We start from the raw sequence: 27624 nt of genomic DNA, 5'->3' as shown, positions 1-27624 counted from the left end.
GTTTTCTTGGGGTACATGCCCAGGAGTGGAATAATATGGCAGTTCTATTCTTAGTTTTTTAGGGAACCTCCATGCTGCAATGGCACCCCACTCCAGTACTCTTGCCTGGAAAATCCCATGGACGGAGGAGCCTGGTAGGCTGTAGTCCATGGGGTCGCGAAGAGTGGGACACGACTGAGCGACTTCACTTTCACTTTTCACTTTCATGCATTGGAGAAGGAAATGGCAACCCACTCCAGTATTCTTGCCTGGAGAATCCCAGGGACGGGAGAGCCTGGTGGGCTGCCGTCTATGGGGTTGCACAGAGTCAGACACGACTGAAGCGCCTTAGCAGCAGCAGCAGCAGCAGCATGCTGTTCTCCATGGCGACTGCACCAATTTACATTCCTGCCAACAGAGTAGGAGGATTCCCTTTTATGCACACCCTCTCCAGCATTTATTATTTGTAGATTTTTTTGACAGTGGTCATTCTGACTGGTGTGAGGTGATAACTACAGTTTTGATTTGCATTTCTCTTAGTAATTAGTGATATTGAGCATCTCTTCATGTGTTTGTTGACTATCTGTATGTCTTCTTAGGAGAAATGTCTATTTAGGTCTTCTGCCATTTTTTGAAGACCATCTTTTGATTGGGTTCTTTGTTTACTTGGTACTGAGCTGCAGGAGCTGTTTGTATATTTTGGAGATGAATCCTTTTTTAGCTGCTTCTTTTGCAAATATCTTCTCCCATTCTGAGGATTGTCTTTTCTTTTCGTTTATGCTTTCCTTTGCTATGCAAAAGCTTTTAAGTTAATTTAGGTCCCATCTAGCCATAGTTCACTCTTGTCATCTCCTGTTTGACCACTTCCAATTTGCCTTGATTCATGGACCTAACATTCCAGGTTCCTGTGCAATAGTGCTCTTTACAGCACTGAACCCTGCTTCCATCACCAGTCCCATTCAAAACTGGGTGTTGTTTTTGCTTTGGCTCCATCCCTTCATTCTTCCTGGAGTTATTTCTCCACTGATCTCCAATAGCATATTGGGCACCTACCGACCTGGGGAGTTCATCTTTCAGTCCATCTAGTCAAGGCTATGGTTTTTCCACTGGTCATGTATGGATGTGAGAGTTGGACAATAAAGAAAGCTGAGCTCTGAAGAATTGATGCTTTTGAGTTGTGAAATGCTTTTGAGAGTCCCTTGGACTGCAAGGAGATCCAACCAGTCCATCCTAAAGATCAGTCCTGGGTGTTCATTGGAAGGACTTATGTTGAAGCTGAAACTCCAATACTTTGGCCACCTGATGAGAAGAGCTGACTCATTTGAAAAGATTCTGATGCTGGGAAAGATTGAGGGCTGGAGAAGGGCATGACAGAGGATGAGATGGTTGGATAGCATCACTGACTTGATGGACATGGGTTTGGGTGGATTCCAGGAGTTGGTGATGGACAGGGAGGCCTGGCGTGCTGCGATTCATGAGGTTGCAAAGAGTCAGACACGACTGAGTGACTGAACTGAACTGAACTAGCCATAGTTTTGAAGGATGAATAGTTTTTCAGACTCTCCTTTTTTCTTACAACAAAGAGTAGGCAGCCACTATGTCCCAGGTGTCAAAATAGTAACTGAGAGATAGGACACAGGTCCTTCCCTTTGAGAAGTCTGGTAGGAGAGTCATGTGAATAGTGACAATAATGTCCTAGATATAAAAACAGAAGTGCAGAAGTGTGTGCAAGATGCATCAAAGGCCAGAGGAAGGGACTGTCCGTTCTATAGTGGGACGTGAGAGCAAGGGTCAGAGCAGGGAGCTGGCTGAGGCAAGGAGCCGTGTGTAGCAGGAGAGTTGTGCTCTGGTACTGCGACTGGACTTTTTTGGGCCCAAGTACTAAGCGAGTTGCTGGGGGGGTGTGAGACTACCACCCAGCAGCTGGGTGCAAGCCTGGTGGTTTCAGGCCAGCTGCCTGTGGACAAGCCATGAGATCTGGGGAGAAGTTTGACCACTGGACTCTGGTTCCCACTCCTTCACACAAGAACTAGTGGCCTGAAGCCCCACGCTTGACAGCTCAGCTCCACGTCCTCACGCCTAAACTGGAGATTGCAATAACACTAGTCACATCTTCTTGGCAGGGGTGACATGAATAAATGGTATGATACAAGTGAAGGGCTTCCGACAGAGCCCAGACGTGCAGTTTATGTAAAGTGGGAGCTAGCGGATCTCCCTGCCAGGGTCCCCTGGAGGCAGGCCTGTGTGTGGGGGCGGGGGGCACGGGGAAGAAGGGCAGTGGGGTTCCAGGTCTGTGGGCAGGGACAAGCCCACTCTTGCTCTATCAGGGGCTGAGAGGTGGTGTTCTTTGGTGGATCCCAGACCGGGTTAGTCACAGAGGCTGCCTGTGTGAGCCTGGCTGGCTTGTGCCCTTTGTGCTTTTTCTCTCCTCTTTTCTAAACCAGGCCCCTTTTGACAATGCCAGCCTATCTGTGACAACTGTGCCTGATGGCCAGGGCTTGGCCTATCTGACCCTGGGACCCTGGTCAAGGTCTGTGGCAGGAATCTTTCAGAGTGCAGAAGCTCCAAGATGGGTCTGACCGTGGGAGGCAGGCCTGCTCCAAGGATGGCACCTCCATAGCTCTCCAGGCCCTGGCTCCAGCCCAAGGCTCAGGCCAGGCAGAGCATCACAGCATCAGGGGTCTTCTCAAGGGCCCAGTGCTGACCTGGCCTTCGTGCAGGCTGCTCTGGGAGGGGCTCCATTGAGACGAGTCTCGTGAAAGGCCAGTTACCTGCCAGTGCTTGGCGTCCAAAATAGAATCTGAAGAAGCAGCAAAGCCTTTAATTCAATGTGTCTCAACAGTGGGTCGGTGTGGGGATAACTATGATCTGACCGGTCTTGGGCTATAATTACGGAGTCAGAATAAAAAATTACAGGCATTGTGTGGGCTTGTTTTAAATATAACGTAATCTACACCGTCCTCTCTCTTATTTGCTAGATTTGAGGTGCAGTCTTGGGCAGTTGGCACAGGTTCTGCCTGACGTGTAGCAGATAAAAATGGCCCTTACCCAGTGAAAAGGGCATGGCAGGAGGCCTCCCCAGACCCCTAATGTTCCCGACTGCCCACGGCCCGTAACCCACAAGCACACGTGAACATAGGTCCGCGCAGGCCTGTCGTCCACATTATCTGTGCCTGGCATCTCCCCCACCAGCCTCGCTGCCTCTAGCCTCCCCCAGCCAGTCCACCAGAAATATCTTTGTAAAACACAGTCTTGAGGCTTAAGACCCATTAATGGCGCCCCTCTGTCTATAGGGTAAATCCATCCAAACTCCTAGTTCTTTCAGGTCTTGGCCCCAAATCACCTTTCACCATCATGTCTGGTAACAACAAGCAGCCATAGAACCGAAGTGAAGGCCGCAGGGTTCCTGACTATGTGGGATTAAACTCACAGGCTCCATGTCTCATGAGTTGAGTGAGAGTCTGAGCAGGTTATCCCATCCACGTGCTTTAGCTCCCTGATACTGTAGGTTGTTGAGAGGATGGCATGAGATAACACATTCCTGGGATGACCGCAGGCATGTCCCTTTTCCTCACCGAGTCTCAAATTACCTATTAAAAGGAGGCGATAGACTCATTACTTTTTGGATCAGTAAATGTTTTTAAAGTGATATTTCTTCATGTAGTTATATGTGGTGAGACAAATATAAGTTATTAGCTCAACCTTTCTGGCGAGCAAAGTCGAAAGACTAAAAACCTGTTTATACCCTATCAGTATGAATAATCTAAGGGAAAATTCAAATTGTGGACAAAGATTTATATTTGAAAGATTTTTACCTCAGTGTTTCCCTGCCACCCCGGTGTGTTTTTACATCCTTGAAAAACAAAAAAACATAATGACAAACATTGGGATAACAGTAAGTATTGGTTAGCCAAAAAGTTCATCCAGGGTTTTCCATAGTAAACCCTGAACAAATTAACTTTTTGGCTAACTTAGTATCTATTTATTTGTGTGTCTCACTCAAAACTTGTATGTAGGAATTAAAAGTGTTTATGAAGAATATTTCACTATGCTGAAAATGCTTATCATGTATACTTTAAAGTGAATAAAGTACGTATGAAATTGTATAATGTATACTGTATGATCTTGGTGATAATAAAAATATTATTTTTATTTATAATTAAAATTATCTTTGGTGAATCTATGGTATTGCATTTCCTTCTCTGTTGTTTTCTGTATTTCCCAAATATTTAAGAATGGGCATGCGTTTTTATGGGCTTCCTTGGTGGCTCAGTTGGTAAAGAATATGCCTGCAATTACGGAGACACGGGTTCGATCCCTGGGTTAGGACGATTCCCTGGAGAAGGGAATGACTATCTACTCCAGTATTCTTGCCTGGGGAATTCCATGGACAGAGAATCCTTGTGGGCTACAGTCCATGGGGTCACAAAGAGTCAGAAGCAAGTGAGCAACTAACACTTTCACTTTTTTCATGCATTTGTTATATAATAATCATTTTAGAAAGAGCTGAGTTACACTGGAAACATTAAATGAAAGGGCAGAACACTTGATGTTAGAGTGCCTGTCTGGCTTTTAACAATCTCTCTGATTCTAATGTTCTAGTACCATCCACGGAGTCTGAGAGGTGACTGCAGAGGCCCAGACCCCCCAAGACCCGTCTATCTTCAGTGACATGTGGCGGCAGGCAGGTCTGGTGCCTGGAGTCAGCAACTCACCAAGCACGAGGGTTCACCGAGTGCATGTGCAGAGTTCCCCTTGAGGTCAGCTGCTTTTCTGAAGTCTTTCTGGAATCTTCCCAAGTGCCCAAGAACCTTCAAGACCATTGGAAGTGGAGCAGTGATAATTCCAGCCCCCTATTCCTGCCACACTATGGAGTGTGGCGTGCTCTCCATCTACCTGGGCCAAGGGGCTTTTCTGCCTCAGAAGTGAGCTCTTTCTGCCACTTTGGGCAAAGGGCTCGCTGGAGCCATTCGCCTCTGTGGGCCCCTCTGCTGTCACCCATTTGGACTTTGGGACCCTGCTCACTGGCTCTGTCAGACCCCACATTCCCAACTGCCAGGACATGCAGGACTGTCTGGTGCGTTGTCCTGAGGATGGAGAGCCTGGAACACATCATTAGAGGGGCTCATTGAGGAGGGACAGCCTGGTCATTCCCAGCCATTTCTTGGGAGGTCAGCCCAGAGGAGCCCCCGCTGGAACAAAGAACCTCATCTGAGTTCACTGGGGAGGGCCCAGTGTCTGGGTCCAGCCAGCAGCTTGTCAGGGCTTGTCCAGGACCGTCACGAATCAGCCATGTGTCTGCCCAGTTAGAAACCAGAGAAAAACAGGATTCAGAGGTGGAAAGATGGAGACCCGCTTAGAAGGAGAGAGGCCAACATGCAGTCAGTGAGAGGCGGACAGAGACAGACACACAGGGCCTACAATGCAGCAGGAAGGCCATCGAAAGAAGGGACCAGTGCCTACAACATGCTCATCCTCCATGTAGTCAGGGAAACGCACGTTAAAGTAGCTGAATGTGCCACTCCACACCTACTAAATTAGCACTCATTAGGGAAATGATAACATCTCGTGCTCTGAGGCTGTGGGAAAGCCAGCTTAAACACACTGTCAGGGGCCCTGCAAATTAGCACAGTCTTCTAGGGAAGGAATTAGGCAATACAGCTCTCGAGCTATTAAAATGTTCATCCCCTTGCCTGTGGTAATTAAACTCCTGGGAGTGGGTTGCGAGGAAATAATTCAACAGAAAAATAACAGTCATAAAAAGATGACGAGTGCAGTGTTCTCCATTCTGTCCAACATGCTATAGGAAGGCTGCTATAAATATTTACACAAATAGAGAATATGAAGACCATGGTATGTGCAAATAAACAGAAAATAAAACTATCAGTACATAAAAAATAATACATACATGATCCCACCATCTGGATGTTTGGGCAGCCCCACCCTTGCTGGGGAACAGTGGTCATTGGCTCCTCACACACTCCTGTCTTCCCAAGGGACCTGCCCTGCCACTCCCTGTCTGGAGCTCTCCAACCATGAAGCCTGACCCGCAGACCTCAGACTGGTGGGGAGACAGTCTCAGCTGAGGCTGCCCACCTGGCCAGCTCATTTGGGTGGCCCCAGAGAATCTAGGTAATGCCCGCTGAGTCACTGCCCGAACTGACACAGTAGAGTTGCATCCTTATTTAAGAAAAGGGATAAAGTTTGATTTTGCAGGCTCTGAAGTGTCTTGCTATTTTCAAGCTCAGCAATCTGTTTAAGCCAGCTGCAGTCTGGACTCCCAGCTGAAGCATCATGAGGTGAAGGCAACTTATAACAGAAGGCAAAGGGAAAGAGGGCTCATGGGGTCACCTTTCCTGGCCTACCCCAACAGTAGGCATAGATGTGCTTCTGGAGTTGAATCATCCAGTTTCCCTCTTCCCCTAGCTCCTGGCGACCATCGCAGAAGCTGGCACTGAGCAGGAATTCAGTAAATTGTGGGTGAATAAAATGAAGGGAAAAAGACCATGTAGTATGAGTGAGCATGTGTCATTGAACAATTCTGTCTTTATTCAAAGCCCGTCCGGCTTTGCAAATGTGTCCTTAATTGTGCTCTGGAGAAGCTACACCCCCTGTGCTTTCCCTGCTTACTGCCAGGGGATGCCCTTGCCTTACAGGGGGGCTGAGAACGTTCAGTGACCATGCCTGTGTCCAGACAAACCAAACCTTGTTCATTTGGCCCCGGGCATAGTTACTGGGCACAAAGAGGCTTTGTGATAGTCCCTGCCCTTGATGTGCTTTCAGTCTCATGGGAGAGACAGGAGTAAACACCGAGGAGTAATTTAAAGAGCAATCACATGGGTGCTATAAACAGAGGGAGCAGCAGTGGGGAGTGAGAAGATTCGGGAGGTGGGCTCTGGGTCAGGTGGAAGACCAGCCTCCTTGGTGGGGGTAGAAATCGAGCAGGGGTTTGAGGACAAGCAGGATTTTCTCCTCCATGGAAACCAATGGGGGAGAAAATTTCGAGGGGGGGATGCTACAGGAGGTCAAATGCTACAGGAGGATCAGAGAGGATGTGGACCGAAGAGGCTGCCGGATGTGACACTGGGACTAGCAGAAAGAGACTTGGGGAAAAAAAAAGAAATTAAGGAAAAAAAGAAAGAGACATGGGAAGGCTCTCAGGCTCTCCAGCCTCTCGCGTCAGCAGAAGCTAGTAGTTAAAGAGCACAAGCTCTGGAGTCAGCTTGGGTCTCAGCCCTTCTTCTTGGCTGGTCACTCAGGGTAGGTGCCTTAACGTCTCTGTGCTCCCGTATTCTGATCCACCTCATGCTGGTGTGAAGGATACAGGGGTGCTCTGAACAGTGCCTGGGGGAGAGTGAGGCCTCACCATGCGCTGGCTGGTCTCCACTCAAGGCTCCTTTTGGAATGGAACATGTAACACGAATGTCCTCCCTTAAATCAGTGTGGGCGCATCACACGAAGATGCTTTGATTTTCAAGATGAATGTGGCTGGGCCTAGTCCTCAATCACGGGGCCTTAGACTGAGAAGCACCAGACATGGAAGCATCCCCAGGGTGTTGGGAAAAGTTCAGAGAAGAGAATCCAGCTTGTGGGTGGAGGTTGGGAAGTGGCTGCAGCAGTGTCGCCTGGAGTGCTCCTGGGGAGGGCCAGGGAGCTCCTGGCGCTCTGGTCCCTCTCAGAAGTGGTCACTGCCGCAGGCAAACAAGCTGGATTGTCTGTTAACAACTGTGATTTTCTGTCACCTCAGGCCTGGCCTCAGGCCTCTCTGCTGCCTGGCATGCCCCTGAGATCTCTGCTCAGCTAAGAATCAGCCTTTGCTGCCGTGCTGTGTGGGGATGGTCTGACCTCTGCTGTCCACGGTCTGTCATGGCACAAACTCAGACACTGCCGTGGACTCAGAGGATGCATTTTCTTTTTTCAGCTTTCTGGATAGTGACTCCCAATATTAACATATTTTACACTGTGACAGGGCTTCCCAGGCGGTGCTAGTGGTAAAGAACGCTCCTGCCAATGCAGGAGATGTTGAGAGATCCGGGTTCGATCCCTGGGTTGGGAAGATTCCCTGGAGGAGGATGTGGCAACCTACTCCAGTGTTCTTGCCTGGAGAATCCCATGGACAGAGTCCGTAGGGTTGCAAAGAGTTGGACATGACTGAGGAAACTTAGCACACTGTGACAATACAGAAAAATTTCACAAAGCAATTCTTACCTTTACTATGTGTGAACACTCTAATATAGTCTATATTTTCTATTTTTTATTTCATGAGTAAGAAAAATGCTGATTACAATACAATAAATAGACCTCATAGTCCCAGGCTTTCTCATGCATCTAAAAAACCATTCACTTAGGGAACTAAATTAGTGCCTCATTTCCCAAACACTAATCAGTGTGTTCCATATCACTTTTAAATTTTTGGCCACACTGAAGGCCAACTTTTTATGGAATCTATTTCTTCTTTAAATCAATTCATTTAAACATTAAAAAATGCCCACTATAGCTGAAGTAAAATATTGGTGAAATAACAAGTATGAATGTTAGTTATATACATATTATATATATGTATATAATACATTTATATTTATATTATATATAATTCACTATTAAAATTCAACATTCAAAAAATGCAGATCATGGCATCTGGTCCTATCACTTCATGGCAAATGGATGCGGAAAAGAGTAGAAACAGTGACAGATTTTATTTTGTTGGGCTCCAAAATCACTGTGGACAGCAACTGCAGCCACAAAATTAAAAGACACTTGCTCTTTGGAAGAAAAGCTATGACAAACCTAGACAGAGCATTAAAAAGCAGAAACATCACTTTGCTGACAAAGGTCCGGGTGGCTTTTCCAGTAGTCGTGTATGGATGTGAGAGTTGGACCATAAAGAAGGCTGAGCGCCAAAGAATTGATGCTTTTGAACTGTGGTGTTGGAGAACACTCTTGAGAGTCCCCTGGACAGCATGGAGATCAAACCAGTCAATCCTAAAGGAAATCAATCCTAAATATTCATTGGAAGGACTGATGCTGAAGCTGAAGCTCCAATACTTTGACCACCTGATGCAAAGAGCCAACTCATTGGAAAAGACCTTGATGCTGGGAAAGACTGAGAGCAGGAGGAGAGGGAGCGACAGAGGATGAGATGGTTATATAGTGTCACCGAGTCAATGGAGTTTGAGCAAGCTCTGGGAGATGGTGAAGGACAAGGAAGCCTGGCGGCTGCAGTCCATGGGGTTGCAAAGAGACACAATTTAGTGACTGAACAAAAGAAAAACACTGAAATAAATATTTAATTATCAAAATAAAAAATGTTCTCATACCTCCTAAAATCATCCTGAAGCAGTGTCTGCATTCCTCACTTTGGGAATCACATATTCAAAGATTGGTCCAAACATCTCATTTTCAGTGGGGGCAGTGAGGCCCAGAGGGATGCATTCACTTATTGGAGGTCTAGTTTCTCAGTCAGTGGGAAGGTCAGTCTGGTCAGGGGAGAGAAAAGAGAAAATAAAGGAATCAGTGTTATCAGTCTTAACATTTTTGGAGAGAGGCCCTACCCTGTCATCTCATCGGAGCCCAGATATCAGTGTGGAGCTACCTTGGTAGAGCCATTTTAAGCCTGGATCTTAGATATTCTTATCTTTGGAGGTCCTGATCCATATCACATCACATATATTACAAGGTGTGCCCATTGACCCTTATTAATTTCAATTTTGCTATTTTCTTCTACTTGTATTTTGAAGCCAATGGATTTTTGCAGCTTCAACAATTTTTTTGCAGGTCCTAGGATTACAGCCTGCCATGCCTAATGGATAAAGTGGCCCTGGGACTGGTAAAGAATCTCATCAGAGATACACTAAAGAACCATTTAATTATTCTAGCCCTTTCTCCTGGTATCTTTAACGGGTAATGTGGACAGACCACTGACAACTAAATGAGTGAGTTTCCAGTGGTGAAATCTCTGCTGTTCTGCGAGTCCATTGGGGGCAGTGCTGCTGCAGGTAGGCTAAGTGCCATGTGACTGGTAAGGTGCTCCCACTCTGTGCCTCAGTCTCCTTATTAAGTAAAACAAAGGGATTAGATTCCAAGGGAGTCAATCATCTAGAAATCAAGTTCTTGGCTTCTTCACAGTAACCTTTCAACCAGTGTTCCACGTACTACTAATAAGCAGATCAGGAGCATTTATTGCAGAAAGGTCTGGAAGGGTACACACCAAGTTACTGACACGAATTATTACCAGAGGGGGAAAATGGAAAGCAATGATGACAGATTCTTTACACGTCTTGAATTGTTTCACTTGTTACATTAAGCACATTATCATTTTTGTAATGAAAACATTAATAAAGAACAGTTAAAGAAAAGCAACCACTTTGCTCATTTAAAAACACCAATTAAGAGTGTGTATCTAATGCACATGGTCTGTTACATTAAAAAGAGTGAGTAAGCTCACTAAAAACTAAAATTCCAAAGTCTAAGTATTAGTCTATAGCAGAAGTTTGATGAAGCAGAAGTATCAGGGGTGCCTCTGGGGTTTTATGACATTCCCCTGGCCTGAGTCCTATTCTGGTGCACTCTCCTGTAATTAAATGAATTAATGTGAGTAATGAATCACAGTGCCTGCCAACAGCAAGTACTCTATCTCCCAATGAGGTCCCACAGAATCCAGGTCTTTACATCCTACTAAATGGGATAAATAGCACATATTGTTGAAAGCAAGGATGTCCCTTCATTCCCAGCCAAGGCCGCCTTGAATGGCTCCACCTACTAATCCGTTAAGATTTGCTGATCTAGGGGGTAGTCCTGACCTGCCTTCAGTTGTTGCTAACCAGGTTAACTTAGAAAAACTAGGTACTGGTCAGCATATTCTCTATCACATCACCTGTTTGTTTCCTTCAAAGTGCTCATCACAATAGAAAACTCTTGGTTTGTCATCTGTTGTCTGCCTTTTCACTAGCGTGTAAGCTCCCCGAGGCCTAGGACCTTGTTTGCCTTGTTCACTGATATAGCCTAAATGCACACCCAGCACAGAGTAGCTGCTCAATAAATATTCCTCCCCCGCCAAATCACAGGTCAGGTTTCCTTTCCAAGATTATTCTTGATTGGTGACGTTGACCTTCACTTTTCCCTTTGAACTACATGTGACCTCTATTAAAACCTGTGTGTATGGCTACCAGGCACAAAGACTTGGCATAAAAAGAAATATACTGAAACATAAACACAGGCCAACTAATTAATTAAGGAAAGTCTGTTGCTTGCAACTCAGGTTTGCAGCAGGCATATAATTCCACTGATTATGATTTGTTTGCTCCTTGTCCCTAAGTTTGAAGCAGCCAAGGTCATTCAGTGAGTGAGTGATAGTCGCTGAGTCCGTGTCCAGGTCTCTGTGACCCCATGGATTGTACCTGCCACGCTCCTCTGTCCATGGAATTCTCCAGGCAAGAATACTGGAGTGGGTTGCCATTTCCTTCTCCAGGTTTGAAGCAGCCAAGGTCATTTAAAGGGCCCCAAATTAAAAACTCACCTGCCTTGGAGGCTCAAACAGTTTCTTTTCCATCAGCTTAACACATACAGTATCTAGAGCCTAAAAACTTTTTATGCTGGCTTCAAATTAAAATAGTTCACTGGGTCAAAGGCTTGCCTTTGGTCCAAGGTGCAGGAGGGTCAATGAATGTTGGCTAAGTCCCGAAACCACAGCTTGCCTCTTTCTTAAATTGATTTGTGGACTGTTTCCAGGAAACCAAAGATGATCGGTCCACCTGGCAGCAGGCAGGCTGCGAACTGGAGGCGATTCTGCTCTGGCCAAGGGCCATGGCCCCCTCGTGGCCCCGAGGAAGGCAGCATTTCATCGGGCCTTTTGGACGTTCTGGCGGGCGGCCGGCTTCTCCCGCCGCGGCGGGCTCTCCACGCGGTGCACAGACGTCTCCACCCGCAGGGACGAGGCCCTGACGTAGCGGGAAGCCGTCTCTGTGAGCTGCGAGGCGGTTTCCACGTGCTGGGAGGACACCTCGAGGACTCGAGGGAGTCGCTTCCCAGAGGAGGAGACGGAGGGTCCCTCGCTGCTGCGCTGGGTGGTCTCCACCTGCCGGGAAGATGTCCGCACGTGACGGTAGGATGTCTCCACGCGGTGGGACGAGGTCTCCACGCTGACCGTCGCCGTCTCCTCGGAGCGGATGGATTCCGCCCGGGCCGGAGAGGGCTTTCCCCGAAGTGGTGAGGCCATGTTATGGGGGTAACAGGGCCAAGCTGACGTTTGGAGGCCCCACAGCCCCACAATCCCCGAAGGATTATTTTATACGGTGAGGAGCGACGTCACATGCCATTGTGATGCAGGCAGAGCGGTGGTCGAGGGTCCCGCGACCCACGTGGAGGCACCGTGATCTTGGGGCGGGGAGGCCCAAGATTCCTTGGGAACGCCGGGTTAGTCCCCTCGAGAGCGCCGTCTGCCCCGGCACCGCCCCTTAGCCTGTCAAGAACCTGTCCGGGTGGAGGCGGGGTTGGGGCGGGGCGGGCCCTGGATGGGCGGAGCCACCAGCCCCCTTGCGAAGCTGGGCCCGTCCCCGCATCCCACACTGCCCCGCGGCAGGAAGGGGACGCTGCGACTTCCGGACCTTTTCCGTTTCTCCGGTCCTGGCTGTGTGGGGTTGCTGGGGACTTAGAGTGTCTGCTGGTGATGGCCGCGGCCGTCGCTATGGAGACAGGTGAGTAGCGCTCTGAGCCTCGCGTTTTGTCAAATAGAAACTGTCCCGGGCCCAGACACCTGCTTCCCGGGATTTTTGGAGAATCCAGGCCCAACTCCCGGCAGAGTGAGTGATCGGAGCGGGAGGGACCAGGGCTTTTTTTAGCGACTGGAAGGGCGAAGGTAATTTTGGCCTTTTCAGAGTTTGTTTTGTTGGCCGATCCTCTCTCCCCGTTAGTTATTCAAACACTGGCCCCACCGGCTTCCGGCAAGACTAAAGGAGAGATTTTGGATCATAAACCGCTTCCTCGAGTTGTTTTTTTACATCTCAGATGAGCTTGCCTAAGTTTAAAATATCGTCAGCGGACTCTTGTATTACTGTGCCACTGACGGGTCTCACGTAAGCACGCGTTTCTTGATACTTACCAGGGTCTCTTTCATCTTGCATTCTGAACGTCTCTTGATGGATTTAGCATTTACTTTGTTTTTGCTAAGCTTGACCACTTAACAGCTTGTAACGAATTATCAAAATAAGGCAAGGCACATTGCTGCAGCTTATCCTAGTGATCACTGTGAAGTCCCAACATAGTGGCTCACGAGTGATTAATGTTCTGCTCCATGTATGATCTCGTTTTCTTTGATAATTTAACTTTAGATAAACCTTTTTTTTTTTTTTTTTAATCGGGGCTTTGCTTTCCTTAGACTTCTAAGGAAGGTTTTTCTCCTCCCACACCCAGTTTAGGAAAACCTTTGCATGCTCTTCTTTATGTAACTCAGCATTAGTCAGGTGTCTGTACTGCTGTTTTCTGTCTACAAATCAGTATTATATACAGTGAGATTTTGGATGATTTTGCTATCTTCTCTCCTAGATGATGCTGGAAATCGACTGCGGTTTCAGTTGGAGTTGGAATTTGTACAGTGTTTAGCCAACCCAAATTACCTTAACTGTAAGTTGTTGAGCACTTCATTGAAGTGAGTAGCTAGTTATGATTTCTGATAGAAGAGTCAAAATTCATAGTACTGTCGGCCCTTTGTATCCTTGGATGCAACCTCGGTGGAATCTGCCCATCCTGAGGGTGACAGCACTGTCATGGCACTGTGTTGTTTTGTACAGGAGATTGGAGCACCTGTGGATTCTCGTGTCTGCGGGGCCTCTTAGAACCAACTTCCTGTGGATTCTGAGGGATGACTTTAGTATCTAGTTTTATACATTCTTAACTGAATGGAATGACTGTTGCACTTATACTGGTATATATAATTGAGCAAACTGGGACTTCTGTTTTGAATTCAGTGTGTGTTGGTGGTGGGAATGTTATGTAAGTAAATTCTTTACGATTATATTAGTCACAAATCAGTGGTCCAAGGACTGGTGTGCTCTACAGATGTATTTTTTTTTTTTATGCCTTTCAGTTCTTGCCCAAAGAGGTTACTTCAAAGATAAAGCTTTTGTTAATTATCTTAAGTACTTGCTTTACTGGAAAGAACCAGAATATGCCAAGTATCTAAAGTAAGTTTAATTTTTATAGTCCTAAACATGTGTGTACTTTATTATACCCCAAAGCACTGATATTTAATAGACTTCTTACTTTCATGTTGGAAAAAATACCTGTTGGATCTCTGCTCTCCTTTCAGTTGCCTCCATTTTAATACGAGACACACTCATCTCTAACTTACCTGGGATTACTGCAGTATCTACTCATTGGTATTCCTCCTTTCTCCCTGCCCTGCCAAACAAAGAAGAACCATTTTCTACACAGAAGTCAACTTGGTCTTAAAAATAGAAATTACATTCTGTTAGAACCCTTTGGTCGCTTCCCATTGCATGCAGAAGAAAATCTAATCTCTTAGCCCTGTGTGATCTGTCCCTGTCTTCTCTGACCTTATCTTGTACCACTCCCTGCATCTCACTGAGTTTCTGACCTCAAGGAACCCACAGTCTATATATGCAATGACAGCCATAGCCTGAAAATGAAAGAACATAGAAAGGGGTACTTACTTGTAAGCAAGGGTTTCTGGAGAAGGTAACCTTACCCGAGTCTTAGTAGCTGCTTTCTTATTTTATATATCTTACATAATAAATACATGAATTTATCATTCAGGTTGTGCAATAGATACTCTCGTTTTAAGGCTTACTGAAATGCAAGGAGCATATTGTAATCACAAACATTTCTTTTTAATGATTAAAAATAAGCCTTGAACTCCCACCTCTGCTTTGTCTTAAATAGTCAAAAAGCAGTGGTGAAATGTCTAGCCTTTTTTTCCCCCTAAACAAACACAAGTTTGAGAGGAGAATGTTTCAGACTTGTACTTTGGCCAAGCCACTTTTCTCTGTCTAATAACAGCTGATTTATGAAGTCCACATCCTCCTTTTGCCTGTGGGACCCTTTCCACCGTTACTGGCCCTTTATAAAAGAACCACTTATTCATTTAATAATCCAGAGAAAAGATTTTTTTTACTAGATTGTAACATGTTATATGTATGTATTATAGACTTAGAGACTCAGTGTTGGACACTGAGCCCTAGACACCGTCAGGTTCAATTTTACCCACAACGTTGCTGAGATGGTCATCTGTATACTGGCTGGAGGTTTCTAGTGAACACATACTACTCATTGAGGGGCAGCCAATTCCGTTGTTAGCTAGATTCCAGAAAGTTCCTCCTTGTATTATTGTGTCCGACTCTTTGCGACCCCATAGATTGTAGCCTACCGGGCTCCTCTGTCCATGGGATTTTCCAGGCAATAGTACTGGAGTCGATTGCCATTTCCTTCTCCAGGGGATCTTCCCAACCCAGGGCTTGAACCCAGGTCTCCCGCATTGTAGACAGACGCTTTACCATCTGAGCCACCAGGGAAGTCCTATAACGATATACCTCTATGTAATTTTAACTCATTTTCTGAGTTTTGACTCTGAATTAATCCAGAACCAATCTATGCCTTCTTGAAGAATAACCATTCAGATATTTAAATTTAAGAGAGGCTGCAAATTAACCCCCATTTCATTTCTACACAAGGTTTTTGTTTACTAGTTGCCAACATTTAAAGATTGGAGAGTTTTATATTTTGATTCAGATTTCTAAGCTTCTCTTTAAAATTCTGGAAGATCTGGTAACCCCAGGTCTTTGTTCTCCCAGGTCAGTCATTGGCTAGAGCAGAGCAGCAGCTACCTCTTCTAGACAGTGTCCTCCACCATTTCACTAATAGCCACGACCTGCAGCTGTAATTTCTCTCTTACATTCAAGGATTCACAATGTTGATTTGCTGGTGGCTCAGACTGTAAAGCAATGGCACCCCACTCCAGTACTCCTGCCTGGGAAATCCCATGGGTGGAGGAGCCTGGTGGGCTGCAGTCCATGGGGTTGTGAAGAGTTGGACACGACTGAGCGACTTCACTTTCACTTTTCACTTTCATGCACTGGAGAAGGACATGGCAACCCACTCCAGTGTTTTTGCCTGGAGAATCCCAGGGATGGGGGAGCCTGGTGGGCTACCGTCTATGGGGTTGCACAGAGTCGGACACAACTGAAGTGACTTAGCAGTAGCAGCAGACTGTAAAGCGTCTGTCTACAATGTGGGAGACCCGGGTTCAGTCCCTGGGTTGGGAAGATCCCCTGGAGAAGGAAATGGCAATCCACTCCAGTACTCTTGCCTGGAAAATCCCATGGACAGAGGAGCCTGGTAGGCTACAGTCCACGGGATCGAAAAGAGTCGGACACGACTGAGTGACTTCACTTTCACTTATGTCAGCTAAAATCCTTCAGTTCTCATTTTCATCAGTGCTGTTAGTTGAGTTCTCCATTTATTTCTCATTTGTTTTTAAAAAAATCTATTCTCCAGTGGACCACATTCTGTCAGACCTCTCCTCCACAATAAAAAAATAAATAAATAAAAATTAAAAAAATCTAAATGCAAACTTTGCTTTTGTATCTCCTCTCTTTCATCTTGTCGGTTGATGCTATGATTGTAGCCTATTAAAATATTTATAGTCCCTTATTTTGAGCATGGTCTTCTCCAAGTCTTATAAGTGATCACTGTATGTCTAAGTTCCAGTTATTGAGTAGTAGCATTTGTTACTTGAAGACAGTCCTCTTGGTTATCACATTAATTTATTTTACGGAGGAAGAAACTAATCCTTAAGAAAGGTTAAGTACCCTGTTCAAGGACACCCAGCTGCAGAATGGGCAGAGCTGGTTTCAAACCTAGGTCTTTGTTGATAGAACATTCTCATGAAAACAAAATAGCTAGAGGAGGTGTGAGTAGGGCTTTCCAGGCTTCAGTTCAGTTCAGTCGCTCAGTCGTGTCCGACTCTTTGCGACCCCATGAATCGCAGCATGCCAGGCCTCCCTGTCCATCACCAACTCCCAGAGTTCACTCAGACTCACGTCCATCAAGTCAGTGATGCCATCCAGCCATCTCATCCTCTATCGTCCCCTTCTCCTGCCCCCAATCCCTCTCAGCATCAGTCTTTTCCATTGAGTCAACTCTTCGCATGAGGTGGCCAAAGCTGCTGACAATTACAAGCAACTATGTATCTCTGGAGTATAGGAAGCAAATGTTCAATAAGGAAACATGGTGTTGGGGCATTGAATGCAGAGCTCAGGCTCCACCCCAGATTGATGACCTGGTTCAGCTGGTGGCTGCTAGTTTTCTCTGTATCAAGTTACTTGTTCTTCGCTTTGTATTTAATACCTATCTTGTGAGGGAATGCTTTGAGACGGTAAATACAGTGTTTCATATTTCAGTCTTTTACCTAACTTTGGCAGTCTATGGAAAATACTTGCTTGAAAGCTTTTTCTGTGATTTTCTAATTCCTTAATTCTTTATTCATTTGTTAGTTGAAATTCAGTTGTAAGGACAGAATATTTCCTTGTTCCTAATTTATTTATTCATTTTACTAAGTTACATCAGTATGGACTCCTGGATTCTTTATCTTGTGGGTTATAATTATGTATCTTCTTGAACTAGTGATCCTGGATACAGCCAATGGTAGAGCCTTCAAACTGGCTCCTGTGTACTTTCAACAAATCCGTATATTTTTTGAGCATTTTTCTTTCTGCCACTATGTAATAGTCCTGGCTCATCTTTTACTTTCCCTGTGTTAGCTGTAGCATCAGCCACGTCTCCAACCAACCCTGGATAATACTATTTAAAACCCATGATCTGGGTACTCAGTGTGCTCATCGGTCCTGGAGTGTCATTGATTCTAGGCTCTCTCAACACATAAAGCTAGAAATGGGTCTGTGTGTATCTATTTCTATATCTGTGTGTGTGCACACGTGTATAAAGCCATGAGTTCATCCTGATGTTTTCAGTTCCAACTTAATAACAGGATTCATTCTAGCCTTCCCCCTTCCTTATCTGAAACTACTTTTCTGAGAGCCAGAGGTTTGGCTTTCTGTTTACAGTGTATGTGCTCAACCTCAGAGTATATGTACATAATTTCAGAATTGTTATATCCCTGTGGAAAACAGGAATACAATATCTGCATAGTTTTTTTCTGAAGTTGACTCACTTTTAAAAGCTGTTTTATCATAGTTTATGGAAAACCAATAGGTATTAAACACATAATTATGAAAATAAAGTGTTCCTGTCCCTTACCTTGGAAATCACCAGAAAATAGTGTGATTTGCCCCCAGATGTTGACCAGTTATTGTGTTACCAGTTGACAGTAACACTGTTTACCAGTTACTGTGTGGTCTTAGGTAAATTATTTAATCTAAGCTTACATTTTCTCACATTTGAAAATTTTGCTGACTTTTGATGATTAGCTTTTCTGTTTACCAGGAAAAAAAAGTATTACCAAAGTATACCAAGTTAATGTTACAGAAATGATAGAGTGCAAAAGCATGTTTAAGTGAGTTAACTAGAGCGTGGTATTATTATGTCAATCATTAACTTATAAACTTAACCCCAGGTACCCTCAGTGTTTACACATGTTAGAACTGCTCCAGTACGAACACTTCCGCAAGGAGCTGGTGAATGCTCAGTGTGCGAAATTTATTGATGAGCAGCAGATTCTGCACTGGCAGCACTATTCCCGGAAGCGGATGCGCCTTCAGCAAGCCCTGGCGGAGCAGCAACAGCAGAATAACACATCAGGAAAATAAAAAGCTGGATCCTGACCAGGCTCCTAAGACATGTATATATTGCTTTTGTACAGTGAAGACAAAAGAACTGTTCCTATGTACCTTCATTATGGTAGCAGCCAGAACTGTTAGTGTGCTTATTTAATTGAACTTTTATTGTTACTAGATTATTTCTCTTAAACCAGAATTGTTTTACTTTGATTTTCCTGTGGATTTGTAAGCTTTTATTAGTATTTAACACAGAAATGTCTGAAGAACAGAAATGTTAGGTGCTGCAGACCTATTTAAGGCAGTGGGGCATGAGGTAGGGGGAGGGCCGCCAAGCCAAACCCTGCTCCTCATGTACAGTGGGGCCTGGGACAGGTCTGTCTCCTGGAGCCTTGCTGTCCCTCACATCAGCTACCCGACCTGTCCTCTGCCGAGTGATAGTCAGTGACCTCTTGACATCAGACACCAGGAACTGCATTAGGTTCTTAAATTCTACAGGCCGGAGACATACCTGTGTCACGGGTTGCTTTGCAAGAGAGCTTTAAGGAAGAATCATTGGTATGTCACTGACCTAGTAACGGCAGGGAGAAAACTGGTGGTTAACTGCTAATTGGACTCTTGACCTTGGACTAGAACAAAGGCGAGGAGCCTCAGATACTTGTACTCATTTGAGAAAGCTGACATTCATTTGGTGGGTACCACAAACCCAGGCCCTAGGCTTAGCTGCATTCTCGTTTTATCCTCAGAATGATCCATGTTCATAAAGGAGGAAACAGGTTTAGACGGGTTAAATAACTTGCCTAGGGTTACAGTTAGTCATAATCAGTGAGACTGACTCACAGAATGGAGTCCTTCCCACCACCAGGTTATATAGTCTCTGATCTCTCGGCCACCCATCTCATCCCAGTGAAGTACATCCAGAGAGCTGTAACAACACTGCCAGCATTAGGCAGAGGCTGGAGTAGATGGCACTGGACTTTCCTTCAGTGGTTAGGTTAAGTTCTACATTGTAAAGCCAAAGGTGTTTTAGGAATGATGATTCTTTGTAAATTCATGCAATTTAAGGTAAAAGATCCTAACTCCTTTAAGATTTGGAAGCTGTCTACTGGACTGTTAGGGTCTTTTAGGTATTTGTCATCTCCACTAATACCTTTGTGCTACTACTGCCACTCCTAAAAGACTACGTTTTATCTACGGTAGCTTAAAAGTACCCTTGTTGTTTAGTTACTAAGTCGTGTCCGTCTCTTTGCAACCCCGTGGATTGTAGCCTGCCAGGCTCCTCTGTCCATGGAATTTTCCAGGCAGGAATACTGGAGTGGGTTGCCATTTCCTCCTCCAGGGGATCTTCCCATCCCAGGGATAGAACCCATAACATCCCCTGCATTGCAGGCAGATTCTGTACCACTAAGCCAATGGAGAAGCCCCCAAATACCCTTATGTTAAAGCAAACTTGAGGGTTCATGAGCATTTTAATAGTGCTCTATTGTTTAGATATATACCGATTTCTTTTACATCATCCTTTATTAATTTACTTATTGTTAACATGAATTCAAAGCAGGCATACAGTTTCTTTTATAGTAGAGCAAAATCAGGAAATAGACACAATTTGCCATCAGCAAATCTTAATCTTCAGAAAACAACATCTCCACAAGGTTGGCCTGAAGACACTCAGATTCAACCAGTTTTTGAGGCTGTAAGAGAAGAACAGTCATATCTTAACCCACGGTTACAAAAATGTTATTACGAAGGGAATAAGTTGTTATGCTTTGAATGACACAAGTCTTGGAACAGAGAAATTAGGCCATACAGAAACTATAACTAGTTGTAACAAGTTTTATGAAATAGTTAAAGATATTTACCTTAAGGTGAATCATTAAAATACTTGGTTCTGTGGACTAAAACAGGAGACAGCAAGCCTAATTTCACCCCTTCCCCTTAACTCTAATTGAGAATCACAGGGCCATGACTAGAGGAGGTACCCTTTCATTTCCTCCAGGATTATGAATTAAGTTGAAAACAACTATTGATGCCGCTTTTCTAAGGAATTATATGTGAATCAGCTTTCTTCAGCAGTGCTTACAGAATTTTAAAATAAGAGTGGCTTTTAAAAGGCACGAAAAACCCCCCAGTATTTGCATTATTAATACGTTATTGGGATTGGCCATAGGGATGAATGGCCAAGTTGTCTGTTTTGAATGCATTGTGGAGAGCAGTATGATGTTTGGGATGAAATGTCAAGATCTTTTCAAGTTTGAATCCAGAACAAGTGAAGAGTTTTGATAGGGTGAATTGCATCTCCAAAACAGTTAAAAAGGATACTCACTGTTCCATACTTAAGTAGTGTAGGCACTGCAGTTAATTTCAGGTTTTTCCTGAAGTCATTATTTGGATCTTTCCAACTATTTCAAAAAGAGAAAGTGATCATGAAAAAGATTTACCTGGTTTCTTCAAGTCTGCTTGATATTTGATACATGCCCACTTTTAGCCTTTAGTAATCATTTTTGTTGTAAACATTTAAAAAACCTTGAGGTTATGACCTATTCTCCTGTGCAAAATTTCATTTAAGTGAATGTATACTAAGATATAAAATAAATGTAAAGACAATTAAGTTCTGAACTAACATCAGGCCAAATTATTGAATTGCCCTTACCTAATACAAATGGCTGAACATTCAAAATTTTAATTTGTATTTAATATCTTTTACTTGCTTAACTTATCCATGACTGAACCTTAGAACTCAGAAGCTGAATCACAAAGGCCCTTCTTGCCTGTTTGCAAAAGTCTAGTGCATGTCTGAGAAATAGAGTACCCATTGCCACTTACTAAGGTTTTTCTCCTACTTGGCAGTAGATGAACACACATCCTTCACCAACATGCTTCAGCCCCTCTCGTACGACTGGTTCAGCTTTTTAAAAAGTCGATAAAAATGAAAGTAATTACACACCAACTCTACAATCAGGCGCTGACAAACGGCGTCCCTCTCCTTTCCCCTCAGTCTTGGTAAGTACTTAGACTACGGTGCAGTTAACTGAGATTAACACAAGTTAGGTGGTTTTTTTTTTTTTTTTTTTTTCCTGATTTGAGAAATCAGAAATCCTTTAAGGGTAAGGTCCGGCTCTCAGTCCTGATTTGTCCCCAGGCCACAGAGCGCAGCACAATCAAAGACATACATCTTTGCTGAATTACGGAAAGGAGACCATCTCACGCGTCCTGCAAGACACAAAGTTCTAAAGGACTGCTGGTAAGTCGCTTCAGTCGTGTCCGACTCTGTGCGACCCCATAGACGGCAGCCCACCAGGCTCCCCCGTCCCTGGGATTCTCCAGGCAAGAACACTGGAGTGGGTTGCCATGTCCTCCAGTGCATGAAAGTGAAAAGTGAAAGAGAAGTCGCTCAGTCGTGTCCGACCCTCAGCGACCCCATGGACTGTAGCCTTCCAGGCTTCTCCGTCCATGGGATTTTCCAGGCAAGAGTACTGGAGTGGGGTGCCATTGCCTTCCCCGTCTAAAGGACTAGATTCCAAGATTACTTGGATCGAAAGATTAGAAGAGCACTTTTGGTGGGGCGGGAAGGTCTTAATACATTGAGGAGAGTCGGAAGAGGATAGGAAAAGGCAGGAGGAAATCTCAAATCGCCCTGCGGGACTCCAGGAGCAAGACTCCCTCCGCTTCCTCTCCACCCGGCTATCTGGCTATAACCTCGGCCTTCCAGCCACTTCCTCTGGGCTGCTGCCTCCCGAATCCTGGCCTCACCCTGCACGCAGTCGGGGCACCAGCTTTTCCCTTCGGCGTCCTTAGAACCAGAAAAGTAGGCGAAAATGGTCTTGCCACTGTGCTGTTCCACCACCTGCATGAACTCCTCGTAGCCGGACACGCTCACCTCTTCGTAGCTGGCCATCGGGAAAGCGTGCCTCGGAACACTAGGGATCTCTCGGGTTCCGCCACTGCGGGGCGGGGCGGGGCGAAGCAGCATCTGAATGGGCGGGGCGTGGGGCGGGGCTTGGGGGAGCCCGCCCGGCTCTGCGGTGCTATGGGAGCCTCTGAGGGCCAAAACGCCTCCGCACAGTCTTATCTGCTCTGGTTTGTCAGATCTTTCTGTGCCGGTGGCACCCCGAAACCCCGGCTTCTGCCCCAGTCTGGTCCCGGTTCCAGCCCCATATGCACTGGCTGCAAAACCTGCCGCGGCGCGGTCCCTGAGCCCCTTGGTGGCTCCGGAGCTTTAACAGCTCCCAAGTTGCCCTGGGCCTGTTGCCATGGCGACTGGGCCAGCGGCCGGAAGCGGGGCCTAGTCGCGACCCACCCCCTGCCGGCTTCCTGGTAGCCGCGACGCTCCCCAGGCCAGGTGGGCTCCAGCTAGAGCTGGGGGGATTCTGGGAAGCTGCGTTAGGAGTCAGAGATCTGAGAGAGAGGAGACTTTGACCCGGGGCGGGTCCTGCCGCTTGTCGGCACTAGTTACCTTTTCTTCTGCCGAGACGTTAGTTGGGGGCGGGCGTCCGGGACTGGGCGGGAGTAGGGGGCTGGGAGGGAAGCAGGCTTCGAGGGCCAGAGCTGAGTGTGTGAGAGCGTGTGTGGAGCCGCCCTCGGAGCTGGTGCTGAGACAGAAAATGCCCTGGGGCTGTGTTGGGAAGGCGGGAGTCATCCTGGAGCGATGAGTGGGGCGGCTGGCCAAGGGGCCTTGCCCGGGCCGAGCGTGCGCGAGCTCGCGGCAGAGAGACCGGGCCTGTGCGTGGGACCCAGCCGGTCCGGACGCGGAGTCCGGCGGCCTTGGGGGAAGAGATGGGGTGCAGGGATGTTCCGAGGCCGTGGAACTAGGCGCCGGGCGAGGTATTCCGTGCGGGAGACGCGCTGCGTGAGTGCGGACAGGCTGCCGAACCGTCGGCGGCCATGGGGGAGAAGACAAGCAGCGGGAAGAGCCCAGGCCTCGGGGGAAAACGAGGCTGCGGGAACACCTGGCGCTGCAGTCTCGATGGAGGCTGCACGAGACCGTGGGACCGTGTGGGTAAACGGGGCTGTGGGGGAACCGCAGGTGGTGGGGCCTGTCGGCTCTGTATGGGTGACTGGCACTGGGGAGGAGGAGACGGTTTACAGGAGTCCCCCGGGCTGTGAGAGAAAAGGTCGTCCGGGATCCATGGGGCATGGGAGCATTCTGGAACTGTGGTTGAAGGTGCAGGCCATGAGGGCAGCTTCAGGAGGTGGGCAACGAAGCAGAGTTGAGCTTCATCCTGTGCCCGCAGGAGAGGGGCCGGTTGAAAGAGGGGTTCCTGGCCGGGCTTCGTGGGTAGAGACCAGCCGTGAAGGTCTCACTGGACCCTGGGTCAAAGGACAGGCTGGGGCAGCCCCCCGGGGCCGGGGACTATCCATCCCTCCGGGCGCAGGGGCAGGCTGTGAGAGGGCCATGGGCTGCTGTGGGCAGGGCCAGGCTGTGAGGATGCCACCTGTGGCTGTGCCTGGGACTCTGGAGGCAAGTTCTGGGATTGCCCCACACCTGCCTGGGAGGGGACAAGCTGTGGGGGTGCCTGGGCCCTTGGAGGGGATTGGCTATGGGGTTGCCCCCAGCTCTTCAGTAAAAGGACTGACTGTGGGGGTGCCCGGGGCCACGGGGTGGCCTGAGGCTGTAGAGGTACCCAGAGCTGTGGCGAGAGAGCTCTGCTGTGGGGGGGCTCCGGATCCTTGGGGGAGACAGCGGGCAGCACAGGTGCCCAGGGCTCTGGCACAGGAGGTGATCTGTGGGCACACCCCAGGCTTCTGGGGGAGAGGGCAGACCGCAGCTGTGCACAGAGCGGCCCAAGGGGACACCCCCTCTGTGGATGCCTCAGCTGTGTGGTTGAGGAGACGAACTGTCGGGGAGACAGGCCCCGGGACACTTCCTGGCCTGTGGGGCACCAGACAGCCTGTAGAGGTGCCTTGTGCGATTGAAGAGGGAGTGAGATGTGGGGGTGACCCATGCTGCAGGGAAAGGGGACAGGCCGGGTGGGCAGAGACAGGCTCTGGGGGCAACTCAGGGTCCTGGGAAGCTGCCCAGACTGCGGGCTGGGCAATGTGTGGTTCCGAGGAGCAGGAGGCAGGCCCTGGCAGTGTTCCAGGCCACTGGGGTATAGGACAGGCTACAGGGCTGCCTTGGGCTCCCGGGACAGAGACAGGGTGTGGGTGTGTCCTGGGTCTGTGGGGAACACAGCAGCCATTGGGGGTGTCCCAAGCTGTGGGATTATCGGGGGCCAGAGGAGTGCAGACCAGCTGCTGCTGTGTCCCGGGCCTGTGGGCTAGACAGCAGGCTCTGGGGGTGCCTCTGGCTGAGGCAGTGCCGGCCGTGGTCAGAGAGGAGACCTACGGTGGGAACGTCTTGGGTCTCCTGGAAAGGAGGCAGGCTCTAGGGGAGCAGGAGGCTGTAGTGCCTGCCGCTGTAGGGGGTCCTGGATCTGTGTGTCAGGAGACTGGCTGTGGGGACTCTTCCTGCCTCTGCCTGAGGAGACAGGCTGTAGGGCTGTCTGAGCTTGTGAGGGCACCAGAGACAGCTGGGGTGTCCAGCTACAGGTGCGCCCTAGCTCCGTGTGCGCCAAGTTCCGGGAGCGAAGCTGCCAGGCTGCCCTCTGCTGTGTGGGTGTCTGACTCTGTGGGTCAGGAGGGCAGCTCCAGGGAGGACTGGAACCTGTGGGCAGGGGTTCATCCTGCTGGGAGACCCACGGCTTCAGGGGTACCCATGGCTCCCCAGGAGCTGTGGTTGGCGGGGGAGGATGCTGGCTCGTGGGGAAGGAGACAGAGTGCCAGGGTGCCCATGGCTGCTGAGGTGCCCCGGGCTCCTGGGATGTGTGGTTCCCTGGGGGTGGAGACTGGCTCTGGAGATTTCTTGCACTTGCCAGGGAGGAGACAGACGGCAGGAGTTGCTCTGACTGCAGGGGTGTTTGCAGATGCGGGAGTGCCCGTGGCTCTCAGGGCGCCTCGGCCTGTGCAAGAGTTGGCTGGTTCTGGAGGTGTCTCAGGCTTGTGCGGGGGGAGAGAGACAGTGTGGGGACCTATGGATGCCGTGGATCCCACCAGAATGGGGATGCCCAGCACTGCCAGAGTGCCTGGGCCCATGAATGAAGAGATGGGGCCTGGGGGCATCTCAGGCTTGGCGGGAGGGAGACAGTCTCAGGGAGCATGTGTGGCCATGGGGCTGCGCACAGCCATGGGGATGCCAGGGCCTGTGGGGGAGGAGATGCTCTCTGGGCATTTCTCAAGCTTATCAGGAAGTAGACAGACTGCTGAGGTGCCGGTGGCAGCTGCCAGCATTTCCCTGACAGTGGGGGTGCCCACAGCTGCCAGGGCCCCTGGACCGCTAGTGGGCGATGTTATCTCTGGGGATGGCTCAGGTGAATGGGGAAGGAGACCCTTGACTGAGGTGCCTGTGGCTGCCAGGGCTGCAGGACTTGTGGACGGGGAGACTGGCTCTGAAGGCATTGCACACCCGTGGAGGAGACCTGACGGAGCCGTCCGTGAGGCTGCGAGGGTGCCTCTGTCTTTGGGGGTGCTTGCAGCTGTAGGAGTTCCCATGGCAGGGCCCAGGCCTGCGGTGGTGTGGGTGACTGGGCCTTCAGGAGAAGAACCCAGGGCAGCTGTTTCTGACCTCCCGGGGGTGAGGAGACAGTTCACAGAGGGCCCCAGGGCTCCCCCCACAGGGGAGATCGGAGGTAGAAATGTCCTGGGGCTGCCCGGGAGGAGCCAGCCAGTGGGGGTGTCTTATGCCTGTGGGCACGGGACCAGGTCATGGAGGTGCCTGAGGTCAGCGGGGGAAGAACTGGACTATGAGAACATGCCAGGAGTGTCCAGAACAGGTGCGACTGTGGGGGAGAATGAAGCTGAGGAGGTGCCCCCAACTTCACAGGAGGAGACAGGCACCTTCCTCATCAGAGATCACGCACGGCAGGGTGGGAGGAGACAGGCTGGAGGAGAGTCTGCCGTCAGGGCGGGAGAAAGCAATTTGGGAGACAGTTTAGAGGGGGAGGACAGATTGAGGGGGGCGTTCCACTAGTAAGGATGGCGTTGGGGGATCCTGGGGCTCTTGGGGAGGGAACAGGTTGGGGAGAGATTTGTCCTGTGGTGTAGGGGTGTCTCGGGATGGAGGAGAGAGGCTTTGTGGAGACACCTCACCACATATGGGATGGCAAATCGGGAGGTTTCCTGGTGCAATGGGAAAGGGACAGGCTGCAAGGAGAGGGATGTCCTCTCCTTTGTAGGGGAACTTTGTATGGGGGAAAGGTTTGGGGTCGGTGTCCCTGGACTTTGTGTGTGTCTGTGTTTGTGTGTATGTGTAGCACCACTTGAGGTATTCTGGAACTGTGGGATCACCTAGTTTTTTCCTGTTGGAGAATGGACCCATAGGCCTTTGGCATCCAGCCAGGGAGTATTGACATCGTAAAAGTCCCAGCTGCCGAGAGCCCGACTCTGCAGGCTCCTTCCTTCTGCGGCTCCAGCCCCTGAACTATGTTGACATCAGGCCGTTGGGATGGCCTCACTCGTGTTCTTCCTCCCGTCTTCGCTTTTGATCGTATCTCTACGGCCTTAGAAACAAGGAATCTTTATATTCCTACTCGTGTATCAGCTTTAAGCAAATCCAGTCTACAATCCTTGGCTTTATTCAGAAGTTTGGGAAATTCCGAGTTTTCCAGTTCTTATTGAATTCTTTAAGAGGACAAGCTCTCCTCATACCTTTAACACTGGTCAACTTATGGAAAATCTGCTTGATTCGACAAATATTGAGTTGAATTGTCTACTGTGCTCAAAACACTGTTGGGGGAAATCTCAGAGAAGCGCCTGACAAGGTCCTTCCCCTCAAAGAACCTTGTCTAGCTGGGAAGCTGAGACAGATGCGTGTGAAATAGGTAAATAACAACACAAGCAAGTGGGTGAGTACAGGGGGCATGGTGTC

General features: G+C 48.2%; 4 protein-coding genes across 11 annotated transcripts in view; 2 read left to right on the top strand and 2 right to left on the bottom strand.

Moving 5' to 3' along the window:
* Positions 1-12460, bottom strand: part of CUNH17orf100 (chromosome unknown C17orf100 homolog) — a 36098-nt gene extending 23638 nt beyond the window's left edge. Inside the window, exons 1-3 of one of the 3 annotated variants that reach the window (XM_040243698.1) lie at positions 11495-12460; positions 9297-9455; positions 1295-1334 (exon numbers count right to left, since the gene is read on the bottom strand). In XM_040243698.1, the coding sequence (XP_040099632.1) occupies positions 11816-12193 (378 nt within the window). In that variant the 5' untranslated portion in view covers positions 12194-12460 and the 3' untranslated portion in view covers positions 1295-1334; positions 9297-9455; positions 11495-11815. Of the gene's footprint in view, positions 1-1294; positions 1335-9248; positions 9456-11494 lie in introns of those variants that run through there. The other 2 variants (XM_040243697.1, XM_040243696.1) reach the window with 2 other exon arrangements.
* Positions 12461-12544: 84 nt separating this feature from the next.
* Positions 12545-18935, top strand: MED31 (mediator complex subunit 31). Its single transcript, XM_040243694.1, has 4 exons — positions 12545-12671; positions 13519-13596; positions 14060-14156; positions 18563-18935. Exons 1-4 carry the CDS (start codon positions 12644-12646, stop codon positions 18753-18755), a joined length of 396 nt encoding a protein of 131 aa, XP_040099628.1. The 5' UTR covers positions 12545-12643; the 3' UTR covers positions 18756-18935.
* Positions 18936-20172: 1237 nt separating this feature from the next.
* On the bottom strand, positions 20173-22704 carry TXNDC17 (thioredoxin domain containing 17). Of its 2 annotated transcripts, XM_040243693.1 has the most exons (4): positions 22473-22704; positions 21546-21627; positions 21046-21121; positions 20173-20413 (listed from the first exon to the last, which is right to left on the bottom strand). In XM_040243693.1, the coding sequence occupies exons 1-4, from the start codon at positions 22690-22692 to the stop codon at positions 20345-20347; spliced, it is 447 nt and encodes a 148-aa protein (XP_040099627.1). In that variant the 5' UTR covers positions 22693-22704; the 3' UTR covers positions 20173-20344. The 2 variants fall into 2 exon arrangements, with proteins under 2 accessions (XP_040099627.1, XP_040099626.1); XM_040243692.1 differs by lacking the exon at positions 20173-20413 and having other exon boundaries at positions 20420-21121; positions 22473-22693.
* A 289-nt stretch (positions 22705-22993) lies between these two features.
* The window catches only part of KIAA0753 (KIAA0753 ortholog), a 60600-nt gene continuing 55969 nt past the window's right edge, over positions 22994-27624 (top strand). For 4 of the 5 annotated variants that reach the window (XR_005721602.1, XR_005721601.1, XR_005721600.1 and 1 more), the window contains exon 1: positions 23068-27577. The gene's annotated coding sequence lies outside the window, so the exon portion shown is untranslated. The other variant, XM_040243691.1, reaches the window with a different exon arrangement.

The sequence above is a fragment of the Oryx dammah genome, unplaced genomic scaffold (genome assembly GCF_014754425.2).
Source record: "Oryx dammah isolate SB20612 unplaced genomic scaffold, SCBI_Odam_1.1 HiC_scaffold_8, whole genome shotgun sequence".
NCBI lineage: Eukaryota > Metazoa > Chordata > Mammalia > Artiodactyla > Bovidae > Oryx > Oryx dammah.
The sequence above is the reverse complement of the archived record's forward strand: the minus strand, read 5'-3'. Positions and strand labels throughout refer to the sequence as shown.